The sequence below is a fragment of the Pseudorasbora parva genome, chromosome 5 (assembly GCF_024679245.1).
Source record: "Pseudorasbora parva isolate DD20220531a chromosome 5, ASM2467924v1, whole genome shotgun sequence".
In the NCBI taxonomy this organism is placed as follows: Eukaryota; Metazoa; Chordata; class Actinopteri; order Cypriniformes; family Gobionidae; genus Pseudorasbora; species Pseudorasbora parva.
In genome coordinates, this window is record NC_090176.1 from 10116066 (window position 1) to 10129543 (window position 13478).

Here is a 13478-nt window from a genome sequence, read left to right on the forward strand (position 1 = left end):
TGCGTGTGTGTGGCACCTATAGACTGGGTTTTTGCAGTAACTAAAGGTTTTATCATTTTTAGCCTGATATCAGCTGTAATTGATGTGATATGACACTGTTTTCCAAAACATAATCATGTTTATTTGGCACATCTGCAGTTAGTGTTGACTATATTTTCTTTATCACGCTATCGTTGAAGAATCTGCGTTCACCTCTGCAGGAGTGTGGTGGAGTGTAAGGTCTGTATTGACCAATGGATGGAGAACTCAAGGCAGTGCCATAAATGCAGATCATCACAGAAGCTGCAGGCCTATCCAGTGTGCTTGAAGCTACTAAGAGTTTTCATAAAACAATATTATTCATTTTTCTCCACTTCCTGCATTTGTTCAGTTAGTAAGGTTTAAGCAGGATATAAAGACAAAATGGGATAAAGACATCTTCAAAAGTTCAAAAATATTAAAGTTTTGTTTTGTTTGCATGTGCAGAACAGAATAAAGTTTTGTTGTAGATTCCATTTTCCATTGTATGACTGACCTACAATCTGCACGCAGAAACCCAACTTTGCACATTCATTTATAGATTTAAAACCCAGTCCTGACCCAGGAGGAACATGTTCTGCAGAGTTCAGATCCCAACACACTTTCCTGAACATTTCTAGATAGTCTGTAGACATTTCTTTGCTGGTTCAGGAGTTTACCTTAGCTAAGCTTTGCAGGACATTTGCCCTGATATTAGCTCTTTACATTAATTGAATGTGATTTATCAACAGCGAGTACATCTTAAAATATAAAGCACATTACAAATACAAGTTCCATATGGACAAACATTAAACGCAAAAACCAGCGTGAATATCTTAAAGGAAACTAGAGAATGGCAAACTCTGAAGCAGTGTTCAAGTTTTAAGAAGTTGTCCAGCTTTAAGTGTAAAGCTTGTTCTCATAGACAGATATGGCCTATTTATGAAGGAAATTCATTTGTCATTTAAACTGATGCACACAGGGAAAGTGAGGAAAGACTTATCCTGTCGCCCCCTCTAGTGGACAGCTTTAATCATTACGGCCTTCATTGCTCAGATAACACAAGTCAATGGGATTTTTTGGGAAAGTAAGTCTGACCAGTTAGAAAAGATATAAGTGAGTCAGAGCAGTCTGAAGGTCTGAACTGAGTTTGGTGAAGCATTAAAGTTCTCATAATATTAATAATAAACAGTAATAATGTTTAAATAGGCCTATATGCTGGCTCTCTCGTGCATAACATAATAGCCTATGCAACATAATAAAGAAAACTCAGAGAAACATTACCCAATTCAGTATGTAATAAAATTGTATTTGTTTTATGATAAAACTAATAAGATTTTGAAGGTATGTCGTGCTCTTCAACCGACATGATTTTAATTAATCCCAAAGCCTGCTAATTTTGTCAGTATCAATGGTTCTAGCTTCTCACTTTTCTGTCTTTTTCTTTTCACGTGAACTGAATAGGCTACACATGCTTACATTCATTAATATAGCATAACTATTTCTATACAATTTTATTTAGGCAACATGTCACACACGCCTATCTGCCTTTTGACGTAAATAAAAGACGAGAGAGGTACATATCACGGACATATTATCATACAGTTCAGCCTATTATTTATTTTCATTTCCGTTTCTTTTATCCAAAAAGACGGAACTAACTGCACTGTATTTATCAATGAGAAATAGGCTGTAGCCTACTCAAATAATATGGCTCACATTAATGCCGTACGTCACTTGCAAATCGCAACAACACAAATTACATGACCAGCAACATATTTCTGCTTTAAATATTGTCTGTAGTTAGCAGTGTGTTGTGGTTTCAGACATTTTTTTAATTAAATTCTGCATTTGTCAGTCCCGCACATGGTCCCACACTGCCTGACAGAATGAAAAGCTCGCGCTGAAGGCGGAGCGGTTTGACCAATCAGATGAAAGAGGCGTTTCAGCACCGCCCACCTGTGGAAACGAAATATCAAACCCATAAACCAATTTGTAAACCACAAACGAAACATGAAAAATCGAGCCAAAATCATCTTTTTCGTTTTTTAAACTAAAGAAAAAAATTAATAAACACGCGATTTATCTGTTCTCGTTATTCCATTCCAAACGGGAAATGAAATGATCAAAACATGGACCTAAACGGACCTATGGCGACGCGTGTTATGAATACTCGTATTGGAGTTTTAGTTGCTATGGCGACGCGTGTTATGAATACTCATACACACGCTCACCGATCTCGAGCTGCTGTTGAGAGACGAGGCGAATTCACAAACTTTTGCTGAATATTTTCTGCGCGGATCTTGTGATTTTGAAGCTGTTCGGAGGTTGTCTGGCTGTCACCAAAATCACCGGAGATCAGGCTGTGTTTACACCGTCTAGCTCGGAGGATTTCTGAGAGGAGACTTTCATTCTAGAAGGACATCGGCGGAGGATATATCCTTTACAGAGTTATATTTTAGACTTTTGACTTATAGTATATAAAGTAGTCCCTACTTGTATTGTATTTTTCTTTTCTTATTTTAGGAGTTTCTAGTTTTATTTATTTAGTTTTCTGGGAGGAGTATTTTTGAGGAGAGTATATTGTGTTGTGTTGTGTTGTGTTGTGTTGTGCTTTGTATTGTTTTTATCGCAGATTGGAGGAGGCTGTCGATTGCTCATATGATGGGTGAAAGAGGAGGTGAGTGCTTTAGTTTTTCATTTGTTTATGGGATGTTATGTTATGATGATGTTGTACAATGATTGACTAACGTTACATTAATGTGAAGAAAACTGTGTGAGGTAAAACATTTGATCCCCACAACAAAGTGATCACATGTATTTGATTCCTGAAATCAACTTTTCAATTTGAGTAACTGAAGTAACAATTTGTAATTGACCACTAACATTGATTATTATTACAACATGTCTAACTATGTGATGTCTGAAATATTCCAGCCTCAGGCCGCTCCAGATCCAGGAGAGCCGCCTTATCTCAGACGGCTGGTCAGGAGGTTTGGAGACCCGGTTCTGATGACCGTGATCGACCGCTGCCGGACCCGACCCAGACCCAGATCCAGATCCAGGAGCTTCCAACACATTCAGCACCTCTGTCTTCTGTGCTTTCTGTTTCTGTGTCCGCAGGTCAGGCTGACAGGAAGAGGGAGGAGTGGCAGAGCGGCAGCCGGCAGAGCCAAGATGATGGACGCCCGTCCACTCCATTTAAACGCTTTCACAGAGGTCAGAACAGGCTTTTATTAAAGAACTTATGCCTCAATTAACATATAATGTGTCATTGAAAATAGAAAGCTTAATGTGACCACTGACATTGATTATTAATATTAATAAAAATGTCTTCACCAGGCATCATGTCCACTTCATCTTTGTCCCTGTCTGAGGACAATATAGTGAGGCAGTTCTGTGTAGAGACGATGAGCCTCAGCAGCAGAGGCACGTACATCGTCGATTGGAGGTGGAGTGGCGATAGATCGGATAGCCGAAGCGAACAGGGCAGTTGCAGCGACTGTAGTTTGTCCAGGTCCGACAGCCTCGAAAAGTGGACGTGCCCTCCGCTGCCAGGTCAAGTTCCCGTCGAGCCAGCGGAGACTTCACATGGCCTTATGGAGGCTTCACCAGTGAACAAGAGCTCAACAGGTGAGACTGGAATAAAGCTGGGCAGTGTAAAGGCTACAGATGGAGATTTTGCTAATCCATGCGTAAGACTACTTCAAGTTTTGAACATGTTAAAGGTCCCATTCTTTGCGATTCCATCTTTCAAACTTTAGTTAGTGTGTAATGTTGCTGTTAGAGCAGAAATAATACCTGTAAAATTATAACGCTCAAAGTTCAATGCCAAGCGAGATATTTTATTTAACAGAAGTTCCCTTTCAAAGCCTACAGCGAACGGCCGGTTTGGACTACACCTCTGCACTTCCTGCTTTAATGACGCAACTAAAACCGTTTGTTGACGAACCCTCTGCCCACAAGAACACGCAGATTCAGGGGCGTTGTCCTTTTGCTCTCGCAGGTCGAGAATAGGAAGCGTTGTTTTTGTAGAGTGTGTTTGTCGCCATGCCATTGAAACGGTTATTTTCATCCCGGAGTCAAATCACCTTTGTTTGGCCTTCCCGCGGGCGCTGTACGTAAAGATCAATGAAACTATGTGCAGCACATTTTGCTGAGGACTGCTCAATCTCAATCAGTTTAATGCCGGATTCGCAGAAAGATTATTCTTAAAAGATGACGCAGTTCCCTCTTTGTCTGGAGAAGGCGTTGTTTATATGGACCACAACCGGTAAGTGTATTTTATTATTTAAGTCGGTCCGTTTAACAGTTTATGTAACTCATGACACAAAGTGCAACGCTGTTTAGCTTTGTTAACTAACGTTAGATGGTCATTGAAACTAATCCGAAAAACTTAGCATATACAAGTGTAGTAATTCATTCAGACACCATCGATTGTTGGTGTTTGTAATGATCAGTTTAAACTACTGAATAGACAGCTCACCATTCTGAAACATCCAGCAAAAGTCTTTCCTGAGCAGGTTGTAATCGATCCTCTTCGATATTCTCCGTGTCTGATTCCGGCTCAAATTGATAAGGCAATATAGACATTTTTGCAATAACATTGAGCGCGTTATGGTAAGAGGCGGGACCTTTCCGGGCAAAGTGCGCTAAGCTGCTGTCCAATCACAACACGGGAAGCACTGGCCTAATCAGAACTCGTTACGTGTTTCTGAAGGAGGGACTTCATAGAACAAGGAAATCATCAGGCCGTTTTTAGGACAGAGGAAACAGCAGTATATAGATAAGTAAATTGTGTGAAAAATACCGTTTTTTTACACGCGAAACATGAACTCATGTTATATTGCACACTGTAAACATAATCAAAGCTTCGAAAACACGTGAAGAATGGGACCTTTAATGTACAGTCACATTTCATTTCACTTTGCTGAAATTTTCTTTCTGGATTTAACAGTAAAACGCGAGTTATGTCATTGTATCATTGCCTAATTTGACGTCAGAGATGTTTCTAATAATTCAGTTTTGTTTTCTTCATGTCAGAAAAACCTACAGAATGCAAGAAGAGGAGAGGAGTTGGTTCTTTCCTCAGGAACGCGTGGAAGGCTACGAAGTGTTCGCTCCTCTGCTGTTGTCTCAGTGCTGTGGATGTTGTGGAGCCTTTTGTTCCTCCAGCGGATCTGGAGCCAGAGCCAGAGCCCGATCCTAGTCCATCATCACCTGATCCAGATCACTCTGGCCTCAAGCCAAATAATGGTCAATCTGCAGACATTATTTCTCCTACATTGTTTTAAACAGTATTATCGTCTTGTGATATTTCTAATATAAAACAAAGGATCTAGCAAGCTCATATATTTCTGTTTGTTTTTCAGACTCCTTTGAGACTCTCTATAACGTGGGAGAGATGATTGGATCTGGAGGATTCGGAAGAGTGTTCAAGGGAACGAGGAAATTTGATGGCGAAAAGGTAAAGCAATCTTGAGGAATTGGTCAAACATTTTTGCTCTTGCATGCATCAAAACATATTTAATACATATGGGTTAATACTGAGATGCTCAAATCGTAAATGTTATGTGCAAAGTCAGGCGCTTGAATACTGTCACTGTTGTTGAACACCGGTTTTTTTTTTTTTTTTTGCAGGTTGCCATCAAGCAGATGCGCAAAATTGACAATCATCGTTATCTTGATATTGTAAGTTGGTCAAAAGTTGAATGTGTATTTGAATGTTTAAGTGCTGATTACTGTAGTCAACACACCTGTAGGAAGCATTAGGTGTAAATGTAATAGATCAGGGCTCTGATGATCGTATCTATAAAGATCAAAAATACATTTAAAAATGATATGTTTTCTTCAGATTTTTACCCATCTAACCTTCTGTCTACTACTTTCCTCTAGCCTGGGCATCCCGAACCTCTCGTTACAGAAGTGGCGCTGCTGCTAATGATGAGGCAAGAACCCATAAGCCCCTACGTCATAAAACTATACGACTGGTTTGAACATCCGCGGACATTCAGTCTCATAATGGAGTTCCCTGAACCCTGCGAGAGCTTGCTGGACTTCATCATTCGGGATCCTCAACTGGATGAAACAACAGCACGGGTCATCATGCGACAGGCTGTGCTGGCCGTACAACACTGCATCGAGCATGGCGTCTTTCATAATGACGTTCATGCACAGAATTTCCTGGTGAAGACAAACACGTTAGAGCTCAAGCTGATCGACTTCGGCTGCGGTCAGCTACTTAGTGCTGATGGCTATGAGAGAGAAATATACCTTGGTGAGTGTGGAAACCTGGATGTAGTGACTTTCTGATTATTTGACGGTTTGATAAAATTCCTCAACAATGTGCTCAAATGTCTTGCTTACAGGATTACTGGATTACTGCCCACCTGAAGTCTTCACAGAATCTCGATTCCACGCCGTCCCAACAAATGTCTGGTCTCTAGGAGTGTTGCTGTACGAGATGATGAACGCATGTTCTCCCTTTGGCAATAGAACGGAAATCAAACAAGCCAAAGTTACATTTCGGAACTCCAAATTATCCAAAGGTGAGTGAAAAAGATTGATAGCATTGATAAACGCACACATAAAGCAAAAGCTCTGAACAGAGACAGGTAAAGGTGAAGTATGTCAGATTTTTCAAGTTTAAATACATTCAGTTTATTGTCCATCAGATGCTGTTTTCGTAGATGCCAACATTCGTGTCACATGGTCATGACTAACCAGCTCTCTCCTTAATAACATTTGTACAGAATGCAGTGATCTGATTAGCCAGTGTCTAGCCCGGGATCCAACTAAACGGCCGACGTTAGAGCAGATGTTACAACATGAATGGATTAGAAATGATCTGGAGAAGTTCAGGAGAAGTTCAGGAGATTCACTCGATCAGTGATTTCAGGTGTGAGGAAGTGCAACAGACAGAGTAGGATTATTATCATTTATCTTCAATCCTGGATTATTTGTAGTGAGCTTTTCAAATTTGTGTTCATTGTAATGTTCTTGTTAGACTCAAGTCAAGTCAGCTTCATTTATACAGCGCTTTATACAATACTGATCGTTTCAGAGCGGCTTCACAGTAATAATCAGGAAAATAACACAATCAGTGATGCAATTGAGAGAATTCGGTTCTGTGTAAATCAGCTCTAAAAACATTCATGAGTTCACGTTCATATAATCTTTGTATTGGATAGGAAATAACACTTGCTGTCCTTGCTGGAGGGCTTGAGCTGGAGACTTGACCCGAAGCCTGAAGTCCGACCCCGACCTGCCAGAACTCAAGCCTCAGAGATCAGAGCCGGCCCACGCCTGAACAAGAACATGAGAGATCGAGGACTGGACAGAAGTCATCACAGACACTTTTGCTTTGTTTTAAAAGCAATTTCTTCTTAGACAACCCGTCTTTATTTATATAGTGTTTTATATATGAGCAATCTCTTCGACGAATCAAACACTGAAGAGATGGTGGAGGTTTTTACTAAATCCTGCTCCACTTCTTTAGACTCTGCTGCTCCGCTTAAACTCAGGAAAGCTAAGGGAAAGGGCCCCGCTCAGCCTCAGTTCAATTATTTTACTCGCTCTCTTTGACAAGAGTGTTGTAAGGCAGAGCGAAAGTGGAAAAGAGATAAAACTCCAAGTATCTTAATGTTTAAGTGCATGCTTAACCAGTTACCAAAAATCAGTGAAAGAGGCTAAATCTAAATTCCTCTCTAAACTCTAAATCACTGAAAATGCAAATCGGCCGAGAATGCTGCTGAAGACAATTGATTCAGTGCTAAAACCCTTACCGGCTCCTTGTCTTGTTCCATCTCCGGAAACCTGTGAGAACTTTCAAACATTTTTGGATGATAAAGTTTTGGCCACCAAGGCTTCCATTAAGCCAGCAATATATAATCCCCCCTCGATCTGTTCACCAACCCATTCACTAACTTGTTTTCATCACGTTATTTGATGTCATCCTAACTCGTCTTTTTAAGGAAGTGTTTGAAACGTTGAGTTTTAAACATGCCGTAGTTCACCCTCTGCTTAAGAAACACCATCTTGACCCATCTACCCTCAACAATTTTAGACCTATATCCGAGTTGCCTCTTATTTCTAAGCTCTTAGAGAAAGTCGTGCATTGACTGTTGATTACCTACATCAGTAAATCCAATATTTCTGATACTTTTCAGTCTGGTTTTAGATCAATGCACAGTACAGAAGCTTCTTTGTTGAAGGTCAGCGATGACCAAATCCTCGATACCGGTTCGCACGCAGTGCTTTTTTTTTTGTTGGATTTAAGCGCTTTAGTATCTTGTTACATCGGTTGGAACAGGTAGTGGGTGTACAGGGTGTCGTCTTGCAGTGGTTGGCCTCTTATCTCAAAGACAACCTTCTCAGTAAGGGGAATTCTTCTTCATCTGTTATTATGTGGTGTGCCTCAAGTGTCCATTTTAGGCCCGCTTCATTTTCAATTTATCTGCTGCCATTGGGGGCCATTTTTATGTCTTTTATATCTTATCCCATGGATGTACTGTGTGACTGTTTTGAGGAGATCAAATGTTGAATGGCTAATCATTTTTTGCAATTAAATAAAAGCAAAAGCTAAATTTTAGGCCCATCCCAGTCTTCATCTCCTTTTAATTTAGGTTCTATCTCCGCCAGTGTTCAACCTAATGTAAGGAATCTGGGGGTTACATTTGATTCGTCACTAAATTTTGAGAAACAAATCAGTTCATTGGTAAAGGGCAGTTTTTTTCATTTGAGATCGATTACGAAATTAAAACAGTTTTTGTCTTTTTTTGTCCAATAGCTTTAGTAATCCTTGCCTTCATAACATCACGTCTGGACTACTGTAACTCCCTGTACTGTGGCCTGCCTAAAACTACAATCTCTCACCTGCAAATTGTCCAAAATACTGCAGCGAGACTTCTGACCAGCACAAAAAAAAAGATTGACCTATTTTAGCGACTTCACATTGGCTTTCTTTTAAGTTCAGAATTGATTTTAAAGCTGCACTTTTTGTCTACAAGGCTCTATCTGGTGCTGCACCAAAATACATGCGTGATCTTCTGATCCCTTACACTCCCCAAAGAACTCTTAGGTCTTGTAATCAGCTTCTTTTAACTGTCCCACGTTTTTGCTGTAAAACTAAGGGTGGTCGGGCCTTCTCTGCTGCAGCACCTTAACTGATGGATATTGGTATTTTATTATTTGGATTGTATCGGGTCTAATGTGTTTATATTGTGTATCTGCCTTGCTTCTTTTTATGCTTTATTTTTATATGCACATTGTCTTACTGTACAGCAATTTGGCGTAACTCTGTTCTTTTAAATGTGCTATAGAAATACAATTGACTAGTCTTGAATCTGTAATTATGACCCCTTTGAATAAAAGTATACTTTTTTTTTTGAACGCACAGCCTTGCAAAGTATACTTCTTTTGACTCGTACACTTACACAGGCATTTGGCACATGCACATGTTTTGAGCAATCTCTGGCCACGAGTTACAACCCATGTGAAAATCTTTGTATTCTTTCATTCTAGAGTTGTAAAAATGAGGGTACTTTTCTAACCTCTTTGCACAATACCTCGTCTGTTTAGGCCTCCATTGTCGCTGTAGCTTGCATGCGTTCTGGTCTGTTCTGTTTATGCAGTTTTTCGCCCCATACCTTGTGAAATGACGCCTCCAGGGCGGTTGCCAGATCATGGATAAAAAAATGTAATGCGCATGTCACCTGTTTGTGCAAAGAAAAAATCTGTCATTGTGCATAGTGTCAGAAGAACTTTTAGGAATAATTACCCAAAAACAATTGAAAAGTTCTGTCATGAAACTCTAGATGGCGCAGACTGATAGGTCCTTAAAGGTGCAGTAAGCAGATATTCTGAGAAACGATGTTGAAAGTGGATTGGACCGTGTGTTGGATGTCAGTTGTTGAGTATCCAAAGTTCGTCAGAATTGTAGAGACTTGGTGGTGTGTCTGATTAAAACACTGGAAAGAGTTCTTGCTATTATAGTCTTTAGTTTATTATGTTCATGATGCTTAAATCTTGAACTCCTTAAACAACCCAAAGCACATGGGGATACTGGGAGCAAGTTCACATGACGGATGTTAACAGGACAGGATTATCAGGATGGAATAAACAGGAGGGATAGGATGAACGTGATGGTCTTAGGCACTACAAACCATACAAAAAGATGATCAGACTCATACAACCAATTCATAAATAAACAATATATATATATTCAATCCAAATAATTATTAAACCCAATTAATAGAAACAAATTCAAATCATACAATTGTCAAACAAACTTACATAACGCATCCTAAGGAAAGGACTCAAAGGACATGGTTGGGTGTCCTTTCAAACACCCACATCTCACCAACGCAAAAGAACAAAAGGAGGAAGTGAGGTCTATTTATAGACCTTGATTGGGGATTATGGGTAATGTAGTACACCATATGATAATGTCAGTTACTTTGTGAAAAACATAAGAAAATTAAAGGGGAGAAAAGGATAAAACTGGGTCAATTTACAACACCGTGCACCAAAGCACGTCCATATAGGAGGAGGGAGGTGCCTGAAAACATAGTAGCTGTGTTTTATTTTGGAAGGCTGCGTCCTCCGGAGGTTGCATTCGAAGGCTGTATACGTCATAAGGCCGTCTCATTTAAAAAAGTGACATTTGAAATATACAGTGCCTTGCGAAAGTATTTGGCCCCCTTGAACTTTGCGAACTTTTGCCACATTTCAGGCTTCAAACATAATGACTTGAAACAATTTTTTTGTGAAGAATCAACAAGTGGGACACAATCATGAAGTGGAACGAAATTTATTGAATATTTCAAACTTTTTTAACAAATCAAAGACTGAAAAATTGGGCGTGCAAAATTATTCGGCCCCTTTACTTTCAGTGCAGCAAACTCTCTCCAGAAGTTCAGTGAGGATCTCTGAATGATCCAATGTTGACCTAAATGATTAATGATGATAAATAGAATCCACCTGTGTGTAATCATCCGTATAAATGCACCTGCACTGTGATAGTCTCAGAGGTCCGTTTAAAGCGCAGAGAGCATCATGAAGAACAAGGATTTTGATTTGTTAAAAAAGTTTGAAATATCCAATAAATTTCGTTCCACTTCATGAATGTGTCCCACTTGTTGTTGATTCTTCACGAAAAATTACAGTTTCATATCATTATGTTTGAAGCCTGAAATGTGGCAAAAGTTCGCAAAGTTCAAGGGGGCTGTATCAGTCTGTGTGTAATGAATGAATATAATACACAAGTTTCACTTTTTGAATGGAATTAGGGAAATAAATCAACTTTTTGATGATATTATTATACGCCCAGCCCCTGTAATATTCGTATAATTTCAATGCTGTGCTTCACTGAATTGGTAACACTTTACACATCCATTTGTAATATTAAATAAGCTTATGTTGTTCATCATTAATGTCAACATTTACTAATACATTGATTCGAACATTTTAAAATTGTCTCTTACATAGTTACTGTACTATGATTGACATGAATGATCAAGGTATAATTAATATTTTAGTATTTTTTATATTTTCTTACAATAAACATTTAGCATTTTTTAATTCAAAGAACTGAAGAGAGTTAAAACATAACATATTGAAGAATATTGCTGCTCAAACTCTGTATACAATTTTTTTTTAATAATATTTATTTTGATCCTTTTGTACTTTGCATTTACTTTTACATTCAATTCTTAAGTATGTTAAATATCAAACATACTTGTCATACTTAAGTACAATAAATATCACATACTTTAAAACTTTTACTCAAGTAATATTCTAAACAGTGACTTTAACTTTTACCAAAGTCATTTTCTGGTAAGATAAGAGTTTTACTCAAGTATGGCTTTCAAATACTTTATCCACCACTGTGTGTGTATATTAGTTTTTATTAATTTTTTTTAGTTTTTTAGCTATTTATTTAATTTTAATTTTATATATTTAATTATTTTTAATTTTCTTAATTATTTTCTTGTTTATAAAAGTTTATTAATGTATTTGTTTAGGTTGAAAGGGGGATTCTGAAATTCACTGCCGCTTTAATATACCTGTATATATTTATATCCTAATTAAATTCATAATCAAAACCCTTAATCAATATTTATCTTCCTAAATTATTATGATTCTTTCCAGTTTTGCTTTGTTTCTTGTTTTATAAAGTGTCTTTCATATTTTATTCCTTTTATTTTTCCTTTTACTGAAACACTAAAGACTCAAGATGAATATTGCCTGTACTATTGTCTGTACCTCACTGCAGGAAAGCACATGCTATCAGCATGCTCTGGAGAAATGTTTTGTTTATAATTAGTTAAAATGTTCTCAACCTTGGAGGAAACCAGTATTCTGTGGAGTTTGTGTGTGTGTACCAGATCTGTGCAGGCCTGATGTTGGAGATGGACATTTCTGCAGACAACGCCAGACTTGAAGACACTTTTCGGTGGCCTATGAGGTCACTGTGATGTAATTCTGGTTTTGGGGCGATGACTTGTCTACCTAGTTTGGCGTGCTTCTATCTGATAGTTGCTTACATTGCAATTTATTTGAGTCAATCAGAATGACGTTGATAGATCTTGAAAACAGTATAACTGTTGGGACAATTATATGTACGATAGGGCGAGGCAACGAGACGGTGAGAGAGGGAGCGTGGCCTATGAACTCCTTGTGAGACTTGAAGCTGGCTTCTGCTTTTGAGACTGCAAACTATTCTTAAGTAAATTAATAACAATATTAATAATATAGACTGTAGAGAGAGAGAGGTAGAGAGAGAGAGAGAGAGAGAGAGAGAGAGAGAGAGAGAGAGAGAGAGAGAACTGTGAATCTCAAAGAATGAAAGCGATGTGTAAACAAGGAACTTCTGAAGAGCACAAAAGTTCATGTGCACGGGTCAACGCCTCTAAACCTGTTCATTTACATGTTTTTGTTGAAACCAGAAAGCCAAAACAGAAACAATGTTATAATCTACTTTATGAAAAGTAGGCTACACTACTTCATGGAGACAGAAAGTGAAAAATTCATCTTTTGATTAGGTCAAAAACATCATATTAATCCAATTGAAATATTTTTATTTTTTATTTAAATCGAACCAAATGCAGTGTGAAGGTTAACATCAAACTGAAACCAAGAGTTTGAGGATAGAGATTATCGAATTTGTGAGATTAACAGAAGAATAAAATGGAATAAAATTAAACTGCAAATTGAAGTCAAAGATAATTATTTTGAGAAATGTTCACAATGAGCGTCTAAACCAGCACGTGTTTATTGACATACTAGGTGTTTGAAATCAGAATAGTTTTTCTATTCTTTTTTATGTTGTTTTTTCATTAGTTTTACCAAATATTCTGTTGGTGCAGATGATTTCCTGGAATAATATTTATTACAATATTCCTTGCATCTGACATCATAGGGACTTTTCGGAATGCTACAAAAAAGGAGGGACTGAAACAGCGTTTACCACACCCCTGCTT

At 38.3% G+C, this 13478-nt stretch overlaps 1 protein-coding gene across 1 annotated transcript; it reads left to right on the forward strand.

The window, feature by feature from the left end:
* Positions 1 to 1911: 1911 nt before the first annotated feature.
* On the forward strand, positions 1912 to 9391 carry LOC137075045 (uncharacterized). Its single transcript, XM_067443215.1, has 9 exons — positions 1912 to 2677; positions 2935 to 3216; positions 3340 to 3630; positions 5041 to 5253; positions 5370 to 5464; positions 5638 to 5688; positions 5893 to 6274; positions 6366 to 6545; positions 7188 to 9391. The coding sequence occupies exons 1-9, from the start codon at positions 2659 to 2661 to the stop codon at positions 7220 to 7222; spliced, it is 1548 nt and encodes a 515-aa protein (XP_067299316.1). The 5' UTR covers positions 1912 to 2658; the 3' UTR covers positions 7223 to 9391.
* The last annotated feature ends 4087 nt before the right edge of the window (positions 9392 to 13478 follow it).